A 25,496-nucleotide genomic window follows, 5' to 3' on the forward strand; every position below is an offset into this window, starting at 1 on the left:
TTTATGTTGTGTTTCAAACACACTCAGCAGATTAGATGCCAACACACAGACTCAAATACAAACCACAGTAATGCCGCTTATTTCAAAAAACACCTTGGCCTGTGTGTGATTTAGCCATGCTAGCTGAGGTCCGAGGATTGCTGGACTGTCACTAGCCTCACACAAATGAATAGAAGGAAACGACGGTCAGTGACTTTTCCTTCCCCTGAAAGAGAATTTCCTCCTGAGCCTCAAACTCTCATTCCAGTTCAGAGAAGCTCACAAAGCAGAAACATGGGAACGCTGCTTTTCGTCTTATTAACCCTGGATCGTTTTTCTGCTTTAAGTGAGTATTAATATTATCATTATTTATTGTCTTTGTTGAACTGTTGGTTAGGGACAATCTGGGTTACGTCAACTGTTGCTGTTGTTGGTTTCGGTTAGCTGAACTAATCAACTGATTGTGTGAGTTAAGCATTTAGAATACTTTTTTAAAGTAATTATCATTAATAACAGGAATAAATTCATTGTTGTTATGTGTATTATGGATATTGCAGTGCCAATTAAATGTTTAATTCATTATTGAGTGTTCATTACTGATCCATTTAGCGTTATATAATAGTTGTTAATAAAGGTGACTGGCTATTTTAAAGTTTTAACACAAACAAGCTTCTTTTCAACAGTGATTATCAAAGAGATTTTACCAATTAATACACTAATTGTCATTTACAACGTGCGTCTAACTGAAAACTTTCTGACTTCTGCTGAACCCCCTTAAAAACAGAAATTTGCTGAAAACCCCAGAAACCGTGATTCCAGCTCAGCTCCTGTAATGGCTGTTTAGATGAAGTGTAAAAATTAATATGAGTGGGATTCATCAAAAGACTTTGTCATAAAGTGGCCAAAAGTCTCGCTTCAAAACAAAGAAACTACGCGTGTCCATGTTACAGTGTAATTCTATGTTTAAGTACTGAGTAATATTAATTAACTACATGTATTTACTATACGGTTAGTTTCAATATTTGGATTGTCTTAGAGTTACTGTACATAATTTTAATTATACATAATTCAAACCAATCAAACTAAAATTAATTCAGGCACCAAATATAGTTAAAAAATATATTTTTTTTACTTGTAAGCGCAGGACAATATAGTTCATTTATGTAAGTGAGGATAGCAAAGTAAATTAAACTTACCTAAAATATCCTTTAAAAATTCTTTGGGGGTAAAAATGATTCGGCATGTTTTACTTAAATGAAGCATTGCTTGGTAATTGGTTGTGCTAAACCGTTGTTATCTTATATTTAACAGCTGACAGCTATTCAACCCAATTCATTACATACCTCTGTATTAAAGTTATCAAGATGAATTTGTTCTGACACGTTCTTGTCTTCTTTAATTATCATGATAATGTGAGAAATGTTGAAGGTTTCTGAATAAACACTTCTTTTGACGATATGTAATTACTACCAAACTATCTGCACAAGTCCAGAAGAAACTGTATCAGTCTTCTTAAGAGATATCGACTGCAGTCTCTGATCTGCGTGCTATTATTAGATTACTAAACGCGTGTTTCTTTCCACTAGGTGGTTTTCTGGTGGCTCACAGTAACAAAGGCTTGTGCCTGAGCACACAAAGGAGTGTGGTGGTCCTGAGGAGGTGCGATGAGATGAACCCGTCCCAGCAGTGGGTCTGGGCCAGTGGCTGGAGACTCAATCACACACTGATGTCCAGATGTCTGTGGGCCGATCCGAGCAGTGCCGTCCCGCGTCACGCTCGTCTGGTCAAGCTCAGCGACTGCCAGACGGCCCCGGCCTGGAGCTGCTACGAGCCCCAAGGGGTCTTTGGACTGGCAGAGACAGCCATGTTCCTGAAGAAACAGGGCGAGAGGGTTGTGGTCCGCTTTGGGCAGCGGTATTCGAACTGGTCCATGATGACGCTGGACTCTGAGGGGAGACCGGTATCCTCGTCTCTCTGTCCATCCACAGGTCAGCAACACTCACTCATATACGCTATATTGCCAAAAGTATTGGGTCACCCCCTTCTAATGAACAGGTTTGATTACTTTATCAATGAACAAATCTTGTGCTTCTAATTTTAGTTTGGACTGGACCCTTTTATGTTCTAACATGACAATGCCTCTGTGTATAAGACATGGTTAAAAAAGAAATGACTGACTGAGTCAGTGTGAAAGAACAGAGAGTAAAGTCATAATCCCAGCTAAACACCTATGATGTGACTTTAAATGCAGACATTGAGCCAAAAACACATCACCAGTGACTTACATATGGGTGCACTCATTTTAGACATTAATACATTTTTATAAATCTATGAATTATGTTTCCATCTTTCTTGTCACAATTTTGTAAGTACCTTTTTCAGTTCTACAGAAGATGGTCCCAGTGCTTTTGTCCATGTAGTGAAAGTCATTGGTGATGAGTTTTTGGCTCAAGGACTGTGTTTAAGTCACAACAGAGGTGTTCCGTTAGGATTAGGAGTTAGCTTTACGCAGTCAAGTTCTTCCACACTGACTTAATCAATATACAGAGAGGGAATGGCATGCTAGAACAGAAAAGGGTCTTGTCCAAACTGTTGCAACAAAATTAGAAGCACACAATTCCCTAGAATATCATTATATGCTTTAATATTAAAGATTTGTATGGATATTACTAAAGTAGTCAAAACTGCAGGGGGTGACGCAATACTTTTAGCAATATAGTGTATCTGCCTTCACGTGTGACACAATTAACATTTGAGAAGATTAGACTGCTGCTGGCATGCTACAGTATTATATAATACAGTACAGTTATATTAGCAAACACTTTTATTTATATAGTGCTTTTAACAATACAGAAGCACTAAACGGTATCAAATCGGAGAATAGAGTGATAGTGATGTATAATGACAAGATTAACACTTATTAAATGTAGAGATGGTATCTGTAATAAATTTGACTATAATCACTAGAAATTAAGTGTCCCCAACTAAGCAAGACAAACTAAAACTAACTAAACTAAGACAGAGGCGACAGCAGCAATCTAAATGTAAACTGACAGAGTGTGTCTGTTTCCCGAACAGTGTTAGGGAGATTGTTCAAGAGTTTGGGTGCTAAATAGGAAAATGATCTGGCGCCCGCAGTTGATTTTGATATTCTAGGTATTATCAAACAACCAGAGTTTTGAGAACGCAGCGGACATGTAGGACTATAATGTGAGCTAAACCATTCAGGGCTTTATAGGTAATTAATAAGATTTTAATATCTATCTGATGTTTGATAGGGAGCCAGTGCAGTGTTGACAGAACCGGGCTAATGTGATCATACTTCCTAGTTCTAGTAAGGACTCTGGCTGCTGCGCTTTGGACTAGCTGAAGTTTGTTTATCATTATATATGAGTGTTGGGAATTTTTCTTTGAAAATGTAATAGGTTACAGATTGCCCTATCAATATAATCACAATTAATTATGCATAATTGCAAGCAAGTAACACTAAACCATACCATAATCCTGACAATAGCCATATGGTAAGCACATTAGTTAATTAACATTACTTAGTATTTAAATGTACAATTACACTGTACATTTTGTAATTGAATTATATAATTCTGTTACATGTACTAGTTACTCCCCAACACTGACAGTAAGCAACGCTGTGAAAATGTGGTTTTAACTTCACATCATCATCAAGTGATCAAGCTGAATCAGTTGAGCACAGGTGTGTTATGAGCTTCGAGTGGTTTGTCATTGAAAAACTATTTACATTTATTCATATAGCAAACACTTTTATCCAACGTTACTTACAAATAACAAAAACTGATTTATTCTAAAGAACCAAATAAACAGGTACAAGCTGGGTGGTTGTTTATATTAAACCTGGTTTACCACATGTTCATGTATTTCTCTGTGCTGAAACATGAAAAAAGCAACAAAATATTATTTTGTAGAAATGTTGTGATTTGCATGTTTTCCAGGTAAGCTTGGGTTTGCCAGATTTGCAGTTTATTTTTCAAATGCACCTGCAGTGAAAACACATCATGCTGCGTAAAGCTAACGTCAGTCTTTTTTCAACAGGCCCGTCCACGGTTTCAACGATGAACTCCAAAGGTGAAATGACCACTCTGACAGTCCCCGTCATTACTCAGAGCAGAGCGGTGACCCACCACAGTAACACAGTCAGGAGCAGAACCAAACGCACTGCTACAACCGGTCTAGCTGATCCAACCACATTCACTGCCAAAACAGACTTTCAGGAGAATGAGACTCAAACGCTCGAGACCGAATCTCCCTACGAGATGAGCGATACTACAGATGAGTCCTCCACTGCTCTGATGGTCACCAGAACTCTTCGAGCACCTCAGAACTTCACCCAGAATAGAGTTGACGTGACAGAGACCGCCTCAGATGTGACAGAGCAGACATCTCAGACAGAGTTGGCTGTCTCCACAACGGACACTGAGCCTTCGGGTTCCTCTGACTTTCACACAGAACCGTCTGAAGCTCAAAACACTGATGCAGATCCTGCGCTGACCGAGAGCTCGACCAGCAGTTTCCCAGTGTCACACACAGATGGGGTATGGACAAACGCCACCACCAGAAGCTCAAGGGTCCTTAAAGATGTTCAGACCATGTTGCCATTTAAAACGAGAACGACCCGAGCCATCACTGATGATTTTGCCAGTACAGATACTAGAGCTATTCCCAATACAGCTACCAGCTCTGCTAAAACTACAGAGCACGCGACCACCAGCCCTGCAGTCCTGTACACATCTACAGACGCGTACACATCAGCTGCTTACACAACTACTGTGGCTCCAGCTACTACTGTAGAAACCATCCCCAGCACTGCTGCTCTGAGCACAGGGACCTCAGCTCCTCCATCCACTGCTACTCTGACCACGGCCTCTACGACAAAGGTCAGCTTCATCTTCTCTCTGAGACCAACCTCGCTGTGGTATTTCTGCTTACAGTCTCGGTCAATGCTGTCAAGAGTCTTTTAGAATTCATGCAAATACAGCAGCTAGTGGTGTGTTCATTAGATGACAAGTCAGTATAGGTGTTGCAAGATTTCAGGTTGGTTTGTAATTTGGAAGGTTAGCAGACCCCCCAACAGAGGGCCCCCAAGAGTAGCCTACGTGAAATGACATTTTATTTTATTCATGTAATTTGTGATATATTATGCAACTGCAAAAGCGCAATATTAAATAATTAAATAACAAATAAAATTATGATTAGGGCCCCATAAAGGCTTGGTCTTGGGCCCTGAGCAAATGCACCATCAAATGACAAAATACAAAGTATTTTGCTCTCAAATTTTGCCCACAAACCAATTGAAAATCTCATTTGATTGGCTGGTTACTATCAGTGCTGCATAAAAAAATGTACTAGTACTTGGATAAATAGATAATGCTTAGAATTTGATTACAGTTGAGTCCTCTGCACTATCTGACTCCGCCTAGATTTAAAATGGTCCCATCTGGTCACTATTTTGACACACTATTGTTCCATTTAATACTGTAAAGCTGCTTTTACACAATTTTCATTGTAAAAAGAGGTATATAAATAATGGTAACTTGACTAGTCTTTTTCTGGATTACATGATTACAAATTATTCACGCAATGGCAGTAAGTAATATACAACTTATTCTCTATAATTCTATGTTCTCTTAAATTTAAAAATGTGTGTGTCATATTGAAAACAGTGACAGCGTACTATGTTAATGTCATGTGGATGAATTTGCTGAATATGCAGAACACTAACAATGTATAAGTGACAAAACTAGTTCAAACCTGGAAGACCATGCTTTTGTTTATTAATGTTTGTTCATGTGATGCAGGGGTTTCCAAACTATTTGGTTGATTTTTACAGTACTGGTCAATATCTGTTCCTCTTTAACTGTCTGTTGTGTATGTGTCTGGTTTATAGCTTGTAACGACGGAGGCCGTCAGGTGTCTGGTGAATGTGACTGCAGTCAGTATTCATGTGGATTACTGCGTGTTGAATTTCACCACACCTGGCAAATCCTGCAGCTTCGTCATGACTGATGCTTCTCACTTCACAAGGTGTTCTGAAGACGTGAAGCAGCTCAGACATCACACATGCCTGATGATGGGGCTGACTCCCGGCACTATCTATTCGTTTGGAGTCGTTTCTGAGACAGATGCTGCATGCTTCAACATTACAGTTCAAACCGGTAAGTCCTCTTACATTCCTCCACAGCTTTAGTTTTCTGAACCTGAATCATGGATAGAAGTGTCAGGAACCAGAGGAACCATCTTTTCTCTGTTTAAAGTGCTGATTTTCACAATAGCATGCAGTGATTTATGGCTGTTTTTGGTGTTGATATGCTGGAACACATTGTTCTGACAGAGGATGTGTCTGTGAAGGGTCGAGACGTGTTGTATATAAGTGTTTTTCACTGAAGTCTTGGCAGCAGCACTGCACAATCTGTTCATAAGAGTCATCGCTGACCCTTCTTTCCTCATTCAAGGGCGCCTTTAGGCTGTAAATATGAAATAATAGAAACGACTTATGGATTCGTTCAGCGGATGTTATTACGTTTACACTTTTTGTTCTCAAAGTGAAGCCCATGACCCATAACTTATGCTCTTCATGTATTTATCTGATTACCATCATGAGAATCTGACTTTTCCAGGTTTTAAGTGCTATAATCAGGTCCTCAGTTCATCTACCAACCAAGGAAACGTTAAAAACAGTAACCCACCACTTTTGTTTTATTAAGCCTCTTCCTGCAAACATCTAAAAAACAACAACATGCGCATCTGATCTCGAACCCCTTATAATTAAGCAAAGAGAACTCATTATAATATTACAACCCCTTAATCTGTAAATTTCCACCTGCTTCGCTTCATTTTGATTTCGATAACAGTGTAGGAGTTCAATGTTCAATGTAATGGCAAAGATTTGAGAAAAAACAAGCGGTGGATTTATAGATTTATTTACTGTAATAAGGTATGGGTGATAGCCTTGTCCTTCAGATGTTGGAAGTTTAAACTTGTGTGATTTAAAATGCATAATTCCAACCCAACAAACATGATTATCAGAAACATAACAGATGCTTTAGCAGGTACTAGCTTTAATGTTGCAGCTCTATTCTGGAAAGGCACATTTAAAGAAACAAAATAGGTTTTTCAAAATGATATAATAAACTGTAGAGTATTTTGTGCTGTATATATATATATATATATATATATATGTAAAACATTTATAATAAAAAACTGTAATATAGAAAAAATGAATAAAAAAAAGGTAAACTTGGTAATAAATAATAGTAATAGTCTATAATAGTATGATTAGACAAATAAACAGAACATTCTCAACATTTGTAGGTTTTTTCAGTAAAAGTTCAGAATTTAACATGTAGGCATGTCTTACATTGACGAGAATCATTTTCTGCCCATTGCTCTGAACAGAAGTTTTTAGTTGTGTTTTGGAAGGATTTCGTGTACAATTCCACAGTGTTTCATTTTGACTTGGCCGCTCATGAGACCTTCATCTCTTTCCTCTAAATCGTTGCTTTACTGCTGGTACCTCTTTTGCTTTTTCGCAGATGCTTTCATGTTCTCCTTGTGCTTTGTTCGTGTGATATGGAATTCTCAGTTGACTTAATGCCAGCAACCACTGTAGTGTTTGTCTGTTTGCCAAAAACTTGACCTTTGACTCATTTGTCCGAAACACATTGTTCCAAATGTCCTGTTACAAACTTCAGTCTTGCCTTGACATTTTTTTCATACCAGAAGCTTCTTCCTGGTTTTCTCCCAGATCTCCACGCACATTCCTCAGTAATGATACACAAAGTTTCTTGTGGTCAATTTGGATAGATGAACCCCATTATCACTTCCTTCTGAGACATTCAGTCAGTTTTTGAAAGCTTGGCATGATGGTACCATGTGCTTCAGTGCTAATGACCAAACTAGACCAGATTATTGAAGTTTATATCCCCTCTTGACTTGATGAAACAGTAAAATCTGTGGCTGTGCTGAGTTACTGTCTCTTTTTCAGACAGGGACAAAGGCTAGGGTACAGGCTCAGACGAGGGCCAGGACCTTGATGAAACAGGGTGGTGCTGTGTTCTGAGCCTCCTTTCCTGCATCCTGTAGCCATTTATTTGCTCGCTTTGCTCACTGTAAGGTACAATAACTGCAGTTCCCAACATGCACTGCAGCATGAAATCCAGATATTCACTGCTTTAGCTTTCACTATGTTACAGGAAATTTTGTTTGTGTTGTGAGAAGTTCAAGATCATGTGGCATTAACACAATTGAGCATTGTTGATGTTGTCTGGGTTAAACTGTCAGAGCAGTATTGTCTGACAGAAAAATACATCTGGGAATGGTGATCAGTCCAGTTTTGTTATATAAATAAGCTAAGTAACAGCTAACTGTTTATTGAAAGAACATGAAAAAAATTTGTTAAGTCCTGCTATGAATCAGAGAGTCACAGCTGTAAGCTGTAAGCTGGTTTTATACCAGTGCAGTCATCATGTTCCACAGAAACACCTCCAACCAGCAGCAGGCTTTACTCCTCACCAAAGGCCAGCAGCTTTTTTATTGTTATTTCCAGGATATTTTCAGCTTGCCTCCTCCCTTCCTGCTTTAGCAGACTACCCGCCTACATATCCTGTCTTTTATTGCCCGTTACCCATGATGCACACACCAACACTCAAGCATTGTCTCATACTCTTCAGGAAACACTAATGCTGAGATTATGAGATGATGGTGAATTAATTCAGTTTTCTTGCCTTTTTTGTCATTCCGAAGCTGTTTTTATTCCAGTCAGTGAATGTGATGAAGTCCTAAACACAAGATGTATCTATTGTAATAAACATTTCCAGTGATGTTAAGTGTATTGAAGGACATGTCTATGACTCCTGCAGCTCCTGCTCCGGTCTCATCACTGACTCTTCAGAGCTACGGCAGTCAGGGCTCACTTAAAGCCGTCTGGACTCCTGCTGTCGGACACGTGGAGTCCTACCAGCTCTCTCTGTCTTCCTCCATCTCTTCAGAACAGGACCTTACACTGCCACCTAACTCTACTCAGTGGGTTTTTAGTGGCTTAACACCTGGAAAAGCTTATCAAGTGTTGGTGAAGACCAAGAGTGGAGAGCTAAAAGCTGAGACCAGGACAACAGGGAGAACAGGCAAGAACTATGACACATCTTTGTACCTTATTAATCCCGTAATGGTACCCTGAAACCTTATTACTACTTTTCTAATATATGCATTAAATTAGTTAGGTAGAAATCATTAATATCCAGTTGTGCCATTATAAAATACACATGAATAATGAGTGATTCAGAGCCTTGCCCACCGATCAATAGAAATAACCTGAAATAAGTTCTTGTTGTGTTAGCTCCAGGATGGGCGACTCATCTCCAGCTGGAGGCCCTCAATGAGAAGAACCTACGCTTGTCCTGGTCTCCTCCTGCTGGTGACTGGGATTTCTACCGTGTTCTGCTGTTCAACGGCTCGTCTGTGCTGATGAATCGGACGGTGGATCGGAGTCTGGTGGAGTTCAGCTTCACGAGCTGGATTCTGGTTCCAGGTCGTCTGTATAGAGCTGCTGTGAATGTGGAGAGCGGAAATCTGAGCTCCACCGCCGACTGCCACGGGAGAGTAGGTGTGTAACTGATCATCTCAACCTCTGCTGTAAAACTTTACAGACCAATTAAGTGCACTTCCTTTCTATTTAAAAGAAGTGCACTTAATTGTATTGTGTCTGCACTTTTACTGTACTTCAATTTTTATATTTACATTTTTTTTACGAACTGTACTTACAGATATATAACACTAATAATGACACTAATTTACTCACCTTGAAGCCACCTCACAGGTGTGTATGACCTTATACTGTATATGATGGAGTTATATTTAAAACCTGCTGGCTCTTCAAAGCTTTATAATGGCAGTGATTGGCTGTTATTTTTCAATATTCCAAAAGCAGTGCAATAAAGTGCATCCAGCCATAATGAAAAGTGCATTTTTGTAAGAAAAATATTGTTCCACTGAATGTTGTTTGAATGTCATTGAATATGCCAATCTCACGAGAACCAACATTTGTTCACAGGAGCAAAGGTATCAAAGTTTTCTTACTGTACCGGAGGACTGCGTTCTATTGTGAACGTATGACAGTTAGCGGAAGTTAAAAATTTCTGTTCATAAAGTTTTAAGTGTGGACATTTTTCTAACAAAAACGCATTCACTACAGGATTATGGATGAATGCACTTTATAGTACTTTTTTGGACTAAATCAAGGCATAATTTTCATTTTTGTGTAAAGCATCCCTTTATTAAGTGTAGCAGTGTTGGGGTAATACATAGCTATATTACTAGTAAAGTAATGCATTACTTTTTAATTTACATTTACATTGTTTTTTTCCAAAAAGGTCAGAGGTATTGTTTGTGCAGTGTGAATACAGTGTAGTTCTACACAAAATGTGAATGTGCATCTCACTCACAAAAACAAAAAAAATGCATTAATCAAAATTAATTAAAAGTGAAATGCAAAAAAAAAATGACAGAAACCTGCAATAATGAAATGTTAACACAAATGTATCTAATCTTATTTTATTTACCAATTTCTTTGCTGCGGACCTTTATTGATCTAGTTTAACCATATCAATCAAGCACCTTTATTTATATAGTGCTTTTAACATTACATATTGTGTCAGAGCACGAAATAGTATGAAATTTGAGAATAGAGTGTCAGTAAACACAAAATTTTCAGCGAAAGGCATTTCATTATCGAATGAATGATAGATGTCAATGTCTAAATGAGTCAGTTTCAATAGGATCTTTGTAATCAAATCGATGATAATTGCAGATTTATCCAAATACTTCTGACTCATCACAATTTCTAGCAGTTTATTGAACAGAATGGCAATATGAACAGAATGAGAATACAACGGCAGACAAAGTATACAACCGTAATCAGTATCCAGAAGTCGGAGCAGGCGACTAGCAGACACGTGTTCAGTCTCAGGTATGAGGGTGTATGGGAATTTGAGTCCAATAACAAGGTTAGTACTCAGGAGAGGGCTCCCTCTGGTGTTGCGAGAGGCATGGTATGGAAGCCTCTCTTGTAACAAAGCTCCCACCCTGCGAGCTGCTCCTGATGCGAGGAGGCAAGTGATACCAGGGTCTTCCTTGTGGACAAGGGGCTGGCTTCTCCAGATGCATCCTATGAAACTCCTTGGTGAGTGTGTGGTCGAGAATGTCCCTTGCATTGACCAAGGACCTTTGTTCCGCACCGTACCCCTTCCACCGTACCCCTTCATCACCATCGACCAGAGTCGGCTCTCCCAATCCTCTCTCGGACCACCAGCAGGTTTTAGCACCGAAACATGAAAAGGAGGAGAGATACGATAGTCAACAAGTAAGTCTAAGCAAACTGGCGTAATTTGTCTGATTATTTTGAAAGGACCCACATACATGGGACTGAGCTTTTTGCAGGGGAGTCTGGGGCAGATGTGTCTGGTGGATAATCAAGTCCATTGACCTGGGTTACATTGTGGTCCACCAAGCATTTGAAAGTTGAGTTAGTCCAGTAGCAGGTTTCTGCAATTAATTTTGAGCATATTCTGCCCATGTCAGATATTCGCTACAGTCTGCTTGATTATTTTAACAGTGCACCCTGAGGAAACAAGTGAGTTCCTTGTGATGTGAACGGTGGACCCCAGTCAGATACAATGTCCTTGGGAAGGCCACAAAATCAGAAGACGTAGTTACAAATGCTTGCAAGCAAACTCCAGAATCTAACAAGGCTTTTACCCACACTTGCTATGGGTAAAAAGTTTTACTGGAATTTTCACTCAGTTGGATATCGGTACTGAAAAATGGAACTTACCCTTCTGGAATTCACGGTAGTGGGTTGAACAGGGCAGGAGAATTTCATATGGCCAGCTTGACCGCAGTACACGCAGAGATGGAGAGTTGAACCCGGTGGTCTCATTCCTCAGAGGAAAGGAGAGGTATTCAGAATTTGTTACAGAGGTCGTGAGAAGGCTTTGTGTGGTGCACGCAGGTAGTCATGAATGTACAAGGTTGTCAGTTTGGATTGTCACGACCTCTCATTCAGAGTCATTCGGAGTTCTCCTCTCATCACCCAATCAGGGAATGCTAGTCGAGGGCTTGCCATCGGAGGTGTTTTCAAAAGTACTTGTTTGTGCTGGATCACCTTTTGGCGAAGTCTTCTGTGACGAGTCAGACGTATTTTGATCCATCTGCAGTTTATTGAACAGAATGGCAATATGGACAGAGTGAGAATACAATGGCAGACAAAGTATACAAAAGTAATCAGTATCCAGAATTGTCTTTTTCAAGACTGTCTTTTATACAGGAGGAAATGAGTGTGGTAATGATCAGGTGCAATGTAATCATTCCCAGGTATGAGGGTATATGGGAATTTGAGTCATATAACAAGGTTGCGAAAGGCGTAGTGCGGAAGCCTCTCTCGTAACAGAAATAGAAGCATACTAATAAGCAAAAATTACTTTAGATAAACTAACAATTGTGCTTCATTCTTTTCCTGTATTCTACTGTACAGACATTAATTTACTTTTCCTTCAGCCAAAGGTTTATTCATTACACATTTTGATATGAAAGGGCTTTTACATTTGATACAGATCTCCTTATCGTAAAAAACAAACAATCAAGCCCTGCTCATGTTTTAGAAGTAACACAAAAGTAATGCAAAACTAATATAACACATTACTATCCATAAAAAGTAACTAAATAATGTAATTACAAATTTTTAAGGGAGCAATGCAATATTGTAATGCATTACTTTTAAAAGTAACTTTCCCCAACATTGGTAAAGAGAACACACTTTCATGATTCTTAAAGAGTCATCTTAAAGATCAATTACCCCCATGTTTATTCAAACCCATATCTTTGATTTTCATGTTTGGAACACAATTAGATATTTTTAAAGAAAACCGAGAGGCTTGTGATTGTCCTATTTACTGCCAAATATGAATATTATGAAGCTAAGAGAATACATCCTGTGCAAAAAGAAAACAAAAATAATGACTTTATCCAAATATATCATCTATTGTGGACAGCATCTGGTGGATTCTGTGTTAGACCCAATGGAAAGACACATTTTTTTTGCAAATCAAAGTGTAAATGTACAAGACATATCTTTCCATTGCGGCTAACACAGAATTGTTTATGTTGATTGCCAGCACCAGATGCTGTCCACATTTTTGTTTTCTTTTCATACAAAAAGTATTTTTGTAGCTTCATACTATTACGGTTGAACCACTAAAGGCAGGTAAAGGTAAATACTTTTCTGCACCTTGACTATGGCAATTGTTTGACAGTCAATGGGAAAGTCTCAAGTCTTTCGGTTTTCATCAAAAATATCTTAAATTGTATTCCGAAGATGGCATGACATAAGGATAGGTGATTCATTTTTGGGTTAAGTTACTTTCCATCAAATTAAAAATAGGCCGCTGTCCTGCAAAGTTCTGCTTCTGCACAGCTGCTGCTTTAGCAGGGCCAGGGGCAAGGGTACACTGATAGACACCCTTCTCAGTTTTTCCGCACTCTCCATCAGCTCCCCGGTCTGTTCAGAGGCTGAGTGTCCGTCACAGCACTGAGACCTCGCTGAGCGCTATGTGGAGCCATCCCTTCGGTGAGTGGGACAACTACACCGTCCTGCTAAAGAACGGAGACGGCACTCTGGACACACGGACATTAGCCCATGACATGCAGGAGTGCAGTTTTAATAACCTGCTGCCTGGACACACCTATACGATCACCGTGATGACCAACAGTGGAGATTTAAGCAGTTCGGCACGCGTCACAGGAAGAACCGGTGGGTCATGCAGATGTCCAGGGTGATGGCTGGAGTGTCCGTTCGCTTGATTTAGCTGTGTAATGCTGTGTATGTGATCAGTCCCTGCGCAGGTCACCCAGCTGCAGGTCAGTAATCAGGGCAGCACAGACGCTCTGCAGGTACGCTGGGATGGGGCGGCCGGCGCGCTGGATCTGTACCGCCTGCTCCTCATCCACGACAGCGTGGTCATGAAGAACGAGAGTGTGCCGCCCAACGTCACCTCCTACCACTTCCAGGGCCTGAGGTCTGGCACTCTGTACAGGACTGTGCTGACCACAGTGCACAGGGGCGAAACCTCACGCCAGACGGTGGCTGATGGCCGCACAGGTAACACACTAAAAACATAACACCAGGTGCATGATATTATCATACATACAGGGCATTTATTCAGTAAGCACAGCTCTTTAATTGCACTCTAATCATTCATGTTTAATTAAAAGACACATTATGTATTAATGCATGTCTATGATTATTCAAACAATGAACATAATGATTATGGGCTCATATTTTAGCCAGGAGCAATGTTTTGAAGTTAAAACATCTTAATTCATTAAAACATTAAATTGTTTCACGAGACTGGATTCATGGCAATCACTGATTTGTATTAGCTGTTTAAATTTAAGTATCTTCAAAACTTCCATATTTCTTTGTTTTCCCTATATAATATACACAGCAATATATAGCAATATACACAGTGATGTGCTTAAAAGATGCTATGTGCATCCTAAAATATGTACTTATGCACCATTCTATGAAATTTTGTTGTATAAAGTGTATTAATAGTGTAGTGTGTTCACACTGAAAATTCCAAACAGAAATAGTGCACTTTACACATCCAGATTATGCTCTTAAATAACCGAAAAAAACTAATTGTGTAATGTTGATAAATGCATTGATGCATTCAACTGTCTTAAGCTTTAATTACACAGCTTTCATACTACAATTATTAATGGCAGCGTTGCATTATATATTTCATACAATACATGACTGCACATAGTGTACAGTGTGTCATTTGGGATGCTGCTGCTGTTTAAACCACGCAGCGGTGCCTTGTGTAACCTATTTAATCTGAATGGTTTCTTCAGAATTGTTTTTTGAAGGATGATACAGGTACACTGAAATTCATACTCTTATCTGGAGCTGCAGGAATGCTCCTGGAATTTTCAGGAAGCCTTGAATATGTCAAGGTCATTTGTGCGACTTCCTGCTGAGAGTGTTGTTGTGGAGGGAGGGAGGATGTTGTTCTTTTTGAGTGAACAATCATGCTTTAACTTAACATTTCATTAGTGTTCACCTAGTAACAAGCAGAGTCGCTCATTATAAATTTAGACCTGAACATAACATTTTAATATTATTCATAAGTTATGATCCGCTGTCCTGACATTCTCCTGTAAAATCATTTGACTTTAATTCGTTGTTCCATCAATGCATGAAATGTCCAGGCCAAGAGACAGCAAAGCATTGTTTGTTATCGGCTAAACATCAGAAATGTGCAGCTAGTCATAACTCCTCGATTGACTTCACAGTCTGTTCTGTCTGTGTGTGGTGTGTTGATCAGTTCCGGCCGCAGTGAGAGACGTGACGGTGAGCAACAACGGCCGTATGGACTTCCTGAGCGTGTCCTGGAGAGCAGCGGAGGGAGATGTGGACAACTACTCGGTCACTCTGAGAGACCAGGAGAGAACCCTTCACACCCTCACTGTGTCCAGACTCACTACCGAGTGTGTCTTTAAGTCTCTGGTGTCTGGACGCCTCTACAACATCTCCATCAGCACCCGCAGTGGACAGTACGAGAACCACACTGTGGTCCAGGAGCGCACACGTAAGGGCACTCAGCAGCGGTGTTGATGACAGCCTCTGTCTGTACAGTGATGGTTCACATCATTCTGTGCTTCTCTGCTCCAGAACCTGCCACGGCCTTGAACCCAACAGCCACACACATGGCTCGTGACGACCGTCTGAAGGTGTACTGGCGGCACGCCGCTGGAGACTTTGACTACTATCACGTCTCCATCAAGCACAATAACATCTTCCAGCACAACAAGACTGTGCCTAAGACTCAGAACGAGTGTGTGTTCAGTGGGCTGGTGCCAGGCCGACTCTACACCGTGATTGTCAGCACGTGGAGCGGGAAATACGAGTCCAGCGTCTCAACTCATGGAAGGACATGTGAGTGTGCCAGTGCTACAGTTTTTATAGTTGGCACATTTAATTGGCTGCATTTCTATGGCTTTATAGTTTAATGTATTTTTGTGGCACTGTAGTTCAGAGTTTTGTAGTTCTGTGGCTTTATGATTTGTAGTGAATTTGTTCTGTAGTTTACTGTAGTCCCATAACTTAGTTATAATGGGTTGGTTAACTGTAATCCTGTTGCTTAATATTTAGTTTACCACAGTAAGCTAAATCATAAAATCTTTCCTTCGCTGTAATTCTGTATTTTGGTCTAGTTATTTGACTCTGTAGTTTAGAGTATCATGTTTAGTTTACTATTATTCTGTCTGTCAGTGCCGGCAGGAGTGCAGAACTTGACTCTGGCTGACAGTGGTACAGAGGATCTGCTGGTGACTTGGGTTTCTGCTCCTGGAGATGTGGATCACTATGAGGTTCAGCTGCTCTTTAATGACATGAAGGTGTTTCCTCCGATCACACTAACCAGCAGCACCAACAGATACCTGCTATCTTCACTCACTCCTGGAAGACTCTACAAAATTGTGGTGTCCACCTACAGTGGGCCAAACCTCAGTGTGCAGTTTATCAAAGGCAGAACGGGTACATCTCACTGTTGCCTGTGGATATCAGACCATTTTTTTGAGTGTAGTTAGCTTGCAAAGTCTTAAAGTTTGTGTTGTTGATTTATTTCAGCTCCTAGTAAAGTGAAGAACATTCATATCAGTAATGACGGTCAGAGCAACAGTCTTAGAGTGAACTGGACGCCGGGACGGGGCGATGTGGACCGCTACGCTGTATCACTGTCCGAGATAAGCAGTCAGGCTGAGGAGAGACCAGTCCCTAAACATGTGAATGAGATCAGTTTCCAGGGTCTACTGCCCGGACAACAGTACATGATAACTGTTACATCAGTCAGTGGATCGCTGATCAATAACAGCACAGCAACAGGACGAACAGGTAAAGTAAAACTGCTTTTGTATAATAAGAGCAATGATGAAGACAGATAACCCAGTCATTGATTTGCTCTGCAGTGCCCTCCTCTGTGAGCGCTCTTCAGGTGGAGAACCAGCGCAGCACGTCCAGTCTGCTGGTGTCATGGCAGGCAGCTCGAGGGGTGTTTGACGCCTATCGCCTGCAGCTGCTGGATGAGCGAGGATCTCTGGTGGACAACAGCTCTAAAGCTGCAGGCGCCAACCAGCAATACTTCAGACAGCTCACCCCTGGAAAAAAATATCGTATTGCGGTGCAAACCATCAGCGGAGGAATCAGCAGCAAAGCTGTCATTGTTGAGGGCAGAACCTGTGTGTAGATGATGCCTTTTTCTCAGTTTTGATGTGATCATATAGCACACAAACTGAATGCTTACAGTGTCTGAAAATGTGTTTTAGGTCCAGCAACCGTTAATAACCTGTTCATTGTGAGCAACACAACCACAAACCTGTCGTTTCGATGGGCTGTGCCAGATGGGGAGTTTGAAGGATTCAGTGTTATTCTGTATACTGGAGACGGAAGCTTGCAGATTCAGAAAAAAGAAATGATGAACATACAGGACTGTTCTTTCCAAAACCTTCAACCTGGGACTCAGTACAAGGTGGTGGTTCTGACCCACAGTGGGGATCAGACCAATGAAACATCCATCTGGGCCCGGACAGGTGAACAAGAGGGACCAAAATGTCCTTGTTTAATTTTAGCCACGATACAGCTCCATAGCGGGCACAATCACAGCAGTTTAACACAATAATATGTTTGTCACAGTTTACAGTCACATTTGTTCACAAATGTAAAAGTATTACATTTTAAGGATGCATGACATATCGGCGACACCATACTGGTATAAATGTAACTTTTCACTGTTATCATTTGCTATTAACCCAATAAGCAAATTTGGAAGGTATATTAAGGCAGATAAATAATGCATGCAGCTTGAAACCTTTTTTAATATGTTTATTTTTCAAAATCATTGATGAATTATTATTAATAATAACCACTTTATTCTTTATATTATTATATTAATAAACAATATTGTTTTATTAGAATCATTCCATTATTGTCTGTGCAGAAGCTACTTAAAATGTCCATATCTCTGCATTCCTAATACTTTTTATAATAGTCGATACCTTTGTTCAATGTGTTTTCTGTAGTTCCTGCAGCTGTAACTTTGTTGCACGCCGACAGCAGAAGAAGCTCTGAGAGTCTGTGGTTGAGCTGGAAACTTCCTGGGGGTGAAGTGAGCAGCTACACCCTCCTGATCTACAACCCTGATGGGACTCAAGAAGCTGAGCAGAGCGTGGGCCCGGAGAGCAGGAACTACACATTTCAAAGGCTGGTGGCTGGGCGACTGTATCAGGCTGTGGTCCTTACACACAGTGGAGATCTCACCAACATGGCAACCACTACTGGCAGGACCGGTAAGAAATAACACATGGCAACATGATCTAGATTTGTTGAATTAATCAAATGGGCCACAGTTTGCTTCAGTTTAACTTTAGAATCAGTATCTAATTGCAATACAGATTTTATGTGTTGGACTCTATTCCCTAATGGCTTTGATGTATTGTAGACCCTAGGCCACCTGTCTCGTTCTCCTTTGGAGAAATCACGAACATCTCACTGGAGATCACCTGGAGCAGTCCAGAAAACACAGATTATGATGACTTTGACCTTCAGTGGAGCCCCAGGGACCATCTGTCAGTGTTCAACCCCTACCACAGCCCCACATCCAGAAACCGTATTCTGAAAGGCATGTACCCCGGCCGCAAATATAACATCAGCCTGCGTACGGTCAGCGGCGCCAGAACCAGCAGCCCTTCCTACAGCCTTCCGGTCTACAGGAGCATCAGGACAAGTCAGTGGAGCACCAGACACTTATTGCAATCAGTTTATCTGTCATTCTTATGGGAAACTTTTGAATCAATTTACCAGTATACAGACTACTGGTCACCACTTTGTCGCTACTTTAGTGACTTCCCCAAAAGTTTAGGGACAAATACAACTTCTTGGACAAAGCTTCTCTAAGTTCTCGTTTTTATATAGAATTTCAGTGAATGTCATCTAATGACATTTTAGCTACCAGCTTTAACTACTTTTAATTGAAAGCAGCTGGAAAACTTTGATGATAAGTATGTGTTGCAGGGGTTCTCAACTCTGGTCTCGACTTTAATTTATTGGCTTGTTCTGGTGTCTTAAAGTAGGGTCAGAGCTAAACTCTGCTGTGAAGTGGATCTCAAGGGGCCAGAGTTGAGAACCCCTGCTCTACTGCTGAATAGCACAATAATGAACCACTCAACTACAGTAAAAAATGTCATTATCTGTAAGTGTAGCACTTTGTGTTTTTTCCTGTCTCTAGAGCCGGAGCGTGTTCAGAGTCTGCACTGCCGTCCTCAGAACTCCACCGCCATCTCCTGTTCATGGAGTACCCCAGAAGCTGACTTTGACTCATACACCATTGAGTGTTTGAGAAAGGACCCTCAGACAATGGTGTACTCTCAGCGCACAGTCAAAGAAAACACTGTCTATCTGATCAAAGATCTGGAGCCTCATAAGCAGTACATTGTCTTTGTCAAAGTCATATCAGACAGCATGACCAGCGAGGCAGTCATGGAGAATGTGGTCACGATGATAGACCGTGAGTTAGGCTTTTTTTTGTTTGATGTTAATCATCAGGTAAGTTTCTGATGGGAGCATTTACTAAACAGTTTGTGTCTTCTCAGGTCCACCTCTGCCCTCGACCCGGATCGATGAGAATACAGTTAAGCTTACCAAGTCAACCATATTCTTCCAGTTCAACTGCAGCTGGTTCAGTGATATCAATGGGGCTGTGAAATTCTTCACCATCATTGTATCCGAATCTGATGGTTGGAAGACATTTTTTCCTCATTTTTTTAAAGTTTTTGTCTCCTTACATTACTAAAGTAATACAATGATCGCTCTCTTTGGTTGAATTCAGACAGTGAATACCAGCAGCCATATCAGCATCATCCTTTTCCTTCATACCTGGACTACAGATCTAACAGCTCTGTCAAAGCATATCAGACCAGCTACTTTCCCAGCCACTGCGATGAGAGTCAGAGCACAATACAGGAGTTTGAAATCCACCTTGGATCAGGCATGGAGAGTTTGGGAGGACGATGTGATCAGAAACCATTGACTGATGCGTTTCAACAACAGGCCATCTTCTGCGATGGGCCTCTGAAACCCAAGACAGCATACAGGTGATGAATTTGTGCTGTGCTGTTTGGTGCTAATAGGATGGTCCAATGTATGCAAAAATTGTGTCTCAGATCAGATGCTCAATCCCTAACCTCACATTTAGGCATTGAACACATGTTTCTAAAATGCTCTAATCCACATTTATGCCATTATTAACTCACATACAAAGGTCAAATGGCGTGCCGTCACTAATATTTGGTGACTGTTTGTCTTGTGATTCACAGACTCAGTGTTCGAGCGTTTACAAAACTTTTTGATGAGGATCGTGAAGAGTTTCTCTCTCCGCTCTATACAGATACATATCTGTCCAAGCCCTTCATCACTGATGCAGGTATAACAAGTGACTTGACCATATTAAAGGGCAACTGGTAAGATACGCTGGTTAACTGTTCGAATTTGTGTGTGTCCAGAGCCATTGAGCGGGGTCATTGAAGGGGTCAGTGCTGGACTCTTCCTCATCGCCACCATGGTGGGATTAATTGTTCTGCTGATCTGCAGACAGAAAGTCCACAAAATGTGAGTCCTGCTTTACATTTTTCACTTTACTATAAGTCATCAAAAGTCATTATTTTGTACAACAGATCTAAAACTCAAACTTATGCCCTTTACTAAACATGATGTGAGGGGTTACTGATGACAAATCTGTACATGTCACAGGGTGGCGCACACACACTTACATATTGTATACGTGAGACCAGACAAAGAAACACTGAACAGAAAGGAGCTTATAAAGAAGAGATAATAAGGATAATTAATGAAACACCAGAAACAAAAGACACAATCAACAAGAGACAGGCACGAGGAATGAACACAACAGTAGTGTGACCAAGGTTGGGCAAAGTTACTTTTAAAAGTAATGCATTATAATATTGTGTTACTTTCTAAAAAGTAACTAATTATGTTACTTAGTTACTTTTTATGGAAAGTAATTTTTAAAAAATAAGAAGTTCTATTTATAGCAAATCCCTTTCACCAAAAAAGCGTAATGAACAAACCTCAGGAAGAAGAAAAAATAAAGTCACATTTGTACAGTAAAATAGAGGAGAAGAAGGTTCATTACTCTTCAGCAATTAAAAACAATAAAGCACAATTGTTAGTTTATCTAAAGTAATTTTTCTTATTAGTATGGCTGAACCGGATCAAAGGTCAGAAGCAAGGACTTTGGTTAATTAAATAGGATTAGATATTGGCGTTAACATATTTAATTATTGCAGGATTGCGTCATTTTCAATTAATCAATCATCTATCATCAATTATCTTATTTTTGCAAATGTGGTGAATTAATTCACATTTAGTCTAGAACTACACTGTAGTCGCACACAACAACTCTGACCTTTTGGTTTCTCCCATCATGGGGAGAGGAGACTGTAAATAAATGTTTAGCCAGGAAAAAATTAATAGTGACTGATTAATGTTCACATATATTGATGATACAGGTTTGTGCTGTGTCAGTGACAGTAATGTGATTATGAGGATCAATCCGAGTTAGAGCTGATGGGTTTGTAATAATGGTTTATAACAGAGGTTCTCAACTCTGGCACTCGAGGTCCTCTGTTCTGCAGAGTTTAGCTCCAACCTTGATCAAACTCACTTTCTTGATCCTGAAGACTTGATGAGCTTGTTCGGGTGAGTTTGGTTGGGGTTGGAGCTAAACTCTGCAGGACAGTGGACCTCAAGCACCAAGGCGAGTTGATCGATTTGAACAATGATTGATAGGAACAGAACAAATCTCAGGCAGCCATTAGTTAGTGATGGGAGGTTTTTGTCTTTCCCAGGAGTGCACAAGAGCCTGTGGTCAGAATGAGTTTGAGAAGAGAAAGGCAGCCCTCAGGAAGTCACGTCATTGTTAGAGGGTAAGAGTGGATGCATTCATAATTATCATTAATACAGGTCATAATGGCAGTTAAACAGCAGCATAAATTCTCATTGCAATGTTATTTTCTTCTGTGTTTTAGGAACCGCCGTGTCTCAAGGTACTGTACATCCCAGAGCAGGATATTTTTGTGATATTTTCAGTATACTGCATGTTCTTTGAATGATTTTTTTCTGTTATCTATGGTAAGATAAGTGTAAGTGTTGTCTTTTCCAACTACAGTCCCATCGGCATTCCTAATTTTGAGTTACATTTAGCTAAACTTCGGGCAGACTCCAATTATCTCCTCTCTGAGGAATATGAGGTAAAATTGAGTTTCCTACATATTTCTTAATGTGATTTTTGGAATGTTTTAGAATGAACACTTTATTCTTTTTTCTGCTTTCAGGACCTGAAGGATGTTGGTCGTAACCAACCTCAAGACGCAGCATTATTGCCTGAAAACAGAGGCAAAAATCGCTACAACAATATACTGCCTTGTACGTACAGTTAAATCAGCTTTTGTTAAAACGGCTAATCGTTTTGTGATACAGATTTTTAAATTTTATTTTGATGTGTTCCTTGAACAGATGATTCTACGCGGGTGAAGCTGTCCTATGTTGATGACGACTCCTGCTCAGATTATATTAATGCCAGTTATATCCCTGTAAGATCATTGGCCATGGAAGTACATTAACAGCCAAAGCATGTTGAATTACAGACCAAAAAAAATAAGTGCACCCATTTTGTGAAGCACGGTTGAAGCAAAACATATTACTAGTCAAAAATGTATTTTTTATGTATTGTATTGTTGGCTGCAAATATAGTTGTTCTGTGCTCCAGATACACTGATGCTATTGGTACTAAAAGTAAAATATCTGAGCAGTGGCGGCAAAAACATTAAAAGTACTTGGTAGGTTGTACATGGGGTAGGTTCAGGGTTACTGCTTAGTTATTACCTTGTTATTGTAATCACTACAATAAGTACGTAGTGTGTACGTGAGGAGCAGGCCTTTAAAATAAAGTTCTGGCAGTACGTGTTTCACTTAACTAAACATATCACATGGTTTCTTTGAAAGGGCAATAACTTCAGACGGGAGTATATAGCCACTCAGGGTCCTTTACCTGGCACTAAAGATGATTTCTGGAAGATGGTCTGGGAGCAGAACGTGCACAACATAGTTATGGTGACACAATGTGTTGAGAAAGGAAGGGTACGTCCATACGATCACTCGCGATTCTTCTGCTCATGAGGCTCTTTTGTCCTCAATTAAATGAACTCTCTTATTTAGGTGAAGTGTGACCATTACTGGCCATTTGATCAGGAGCCTCTATACTATGGGGATCTGGTCGTCCAGATGCAGTCTGAGTCTGTGCTGCCCGAGTGGACCATCCGAGAATACAAGATCTGCAACGTGGGTATACCGTCTCTGTCCATCACAGATGACTTCTGATAGGAAGGCACTAATGACACATGTCTGCGCAGGAGGAGCAGCTGAGCTACTCCAGAGTGGTGCGCCAGTTTCACTACACCGTGTGGCCCGACCACGGCGTCCCAGAGATCACGCAGTCGCTCATACAGTTTGTGCGGACCGTGAGAGATTATATCAACCGGACGCCCTTCTCCGGAGCCACCGTAGTGCACTGCAGGTGGACACACCGATCACTACCGTGACGCTCGCCAATCACGTTTGTCAATTGCTCTTAGACTTTCTGATTTATCGCTCTGCTCTTTCTATCTCTGACAGTGCCGGAGTGGGCCGCACCGGAACCTTTATCGCTCTAGACCGAGTGCTTCAGCAGCTGGACACCAGAGACACGGTGGACATCTACAGCGTTGTGTTCGATCTGAGGCTTCATCGCACACACATGGTGCAGACGGAGGTGAGGGCTCTTGTGCAAAACACACCGCTGCGTTATACACACACGGCACATCCGTACGAAATCAAATGTATTTGTCTTGTGTGTTGCACCAGTGTCAGTACTCATACCTCTATCAGTGTGTGCGGGACGTGCTCCGTGCCAGAAAACTGCGCAGCGAACAGGAAAACCTCTTGTATCCCATCTATGAAAATGTGCATCCAGATTACCACAGAGGTTAGTGTGATGAGCGTGTCTCTATCGTATATATATCTATCTTATATCTAATCGATGTTTTGCATTTCTTCATACAGACGTGGTCTGCTCCAAACGCTGACGCGGGTGCATGAAAAAGAAACCGAACACTTTAAAGTCAAGCACATGTAAAAATGTATTTGAAAATGAATTTAAGGTAATATGCTATGTGTATGCCTAGATGTAACAGAATTATATCATGTACATATATTATTCAATATTAATTCATAATATAATGCGCATCACTAATTAAATGTTGTAGCTTATTTTATATTAATTAAAATGTTAAAAAAGCAAAATTATTGTCTGTTTCCCTGTACAGATTACGCAGTCAAGTCACCTTTATTTCTATAGAGCTTTATTCAATAAAGATTGTGTTGAAGTTGTGTTAAACATGCAGAATCAGTTAAGGAAACTCTATAGAGACGGTTATGAAGCAGGACACAGCAGTGTCATTATTGAGTGTTTCGTTAAAATCAATAAAAAAGTTAATCAATCATAAACAGTTCTACAAGGGCTAGCGATGTTGTTATTCAGCTCCAGTTAGTTCCATGTTAATTCAATTCAGTTCAATACTGATGTCGATGCTGCAAGATGCAAGCAAAAGCAGCTCTGCTGAAGATACAGCATGTGTCCACTGAGCGTGTGTTCACTAATTTTTCAGGAAATATCCGTTTCAGGGCGTATGATCAGGGTTAGGTGCTTCTACACCCTCATTAATCAGAAATCATTTTCCACTGATTTCAGGAATACATTTTGTGTAAACTGTTCAAAATTTCTTTGCGTTCTTTTGCGTAGACTTTGCTTACGCTTAAATCCAGGCCAAAAACCGTCTTTGCTCAGAGCCTGACGTGATGAGAGGACTTTTCCACGGCAGACTACACACTTTTTATTACTGCAGGTGTAAACTGGTCTTGAAGCTCGCTGCTCTAAACGATGATGATTTATGGATATTTTATATGTTAATGGACTAATTAGGAGTCGTTTACATCAATTATTTGTGCTTCAAGTTCAATACATTTATCTGAAAGAGAGGACTTTGCATGGTTTCTGTACGTACCTTCATTCTATGAATCACACGTATACATATTAGAGAAATTATTTTGTTTTGTAAATGAGGCCTCTGTTTCTCACAATGTTTTGCGCGAGGCTGTTTTTAATAGCTGTATTTTGTAAAGATAATGGAAATATTAATAAGACATCACACCAGAATTCTTTAAATGAATACACTGCCACCTAGTGGCGTTAGCTGTTTTTTGGGGGCCCCTTCTCACCACTTCAAATCATTTCTTCTCCCAGAAACTCGAGAGGTCATAA

At 40.3% G+C, this 25,496-nt stretch overlaps 1 protein-coding gene across 1 annotated transcript; it reads left to right on the forward strand.

Annotated features, from left to right (window-relative positions):
• The first annotated feature begins 221 nt into the window (after window positions 1-221).
• Window positions 222-24,687, forward strand: LOC122341150 (receptor-type tyrosine-protein phosphatase beta-like). Its single transcript, XM_043234495.1, has 32 exons — window positions 222-325; window positions 1,566-1,967; window positions 4,048-4,889; window positions 5,900-6,167; window positions 8,871-9,134; window positions 9,347-9,613; window positions 13,553-13,813; window positions 13,895-14,161; window positions 15,393-15,656; window positions 15,740-16,003; window positions 16,340-16,603; window positions 16,697-16,960; window positions 17,035-17,304; window positions 17,392-17,655; window positions 18,145-18,411; window positions 18,564-18,848; window positions 19,350-19,628; window positions 19,714-19,857; window positions 19,950-20,214; window positions 20,437-20,543; window positions 20,623-20,728; window positions 21,988-22,065; window positions 22,168-22,185; window positions 22,308-22,389; window positions 22,474-22,564; window positions 22,655-22,731; window positions 23,144-23,278; window positions 23,357-23,479; window positions 23,551-23,714; window positions 23,813-23,948; window positions 24,041-24,161; window positions 24,239-24,687. The coding sequence occupies exons 1-32, from the start codon at window positions 274-276 to the stop codon at window positions 24,259-24,261; spliced, it is 6,714 nt and encodes a 2,237-aa protein (XP_043090430.1). The 5' UTR covers window positions 222-273; the 3' UTR covers window positions 24,262-24,687.
• The last annotated feature ends 809 nt before the right edge of the window (window positions 24,688-25,496 follow it).

Source organism: Puntigrus tetrazona, unplaced genomic scaffold, assembly GCF_018831695.1.
Source record: "Puntigrus tetrazona isolate hp1 unplaced genomic scaffold, ASM1883169v1 S000001140, whole genome shotgun sequence".
Lineage (NCBI taxonomy): Eukaryota > Metazoa > Chordata > Actinopteri > Cypriniformes > Cyprinidae > Puntigrus > Puntigrus tetrazona.

Excerpts from the sequence above, each read along its gene's own strand:
- LOC122341150 (XM_043234495.1), top strand. The coding sequence starts at position 274 with ATGGGAACGCTGCTTTTCGTCTTATTAACCCTGGATCGTTTTTCTGCT. Across the intron at positions 16,961-17,034 it reads CACAGCAACAGGACGAACAG|TGCCCTCCTCTGTGAGCGCT; the intron begins GTAAAGTAAAAC and ends TTTGCTCTGCAG. Across the intron at positions 17,305-17,391 it reads CATTGTTGAGGGCAGAACCT|GTCCAGCAACCGTTAATAAC; the intron begins GTGTGTAGATGA and ends AATGTGTTTTAG.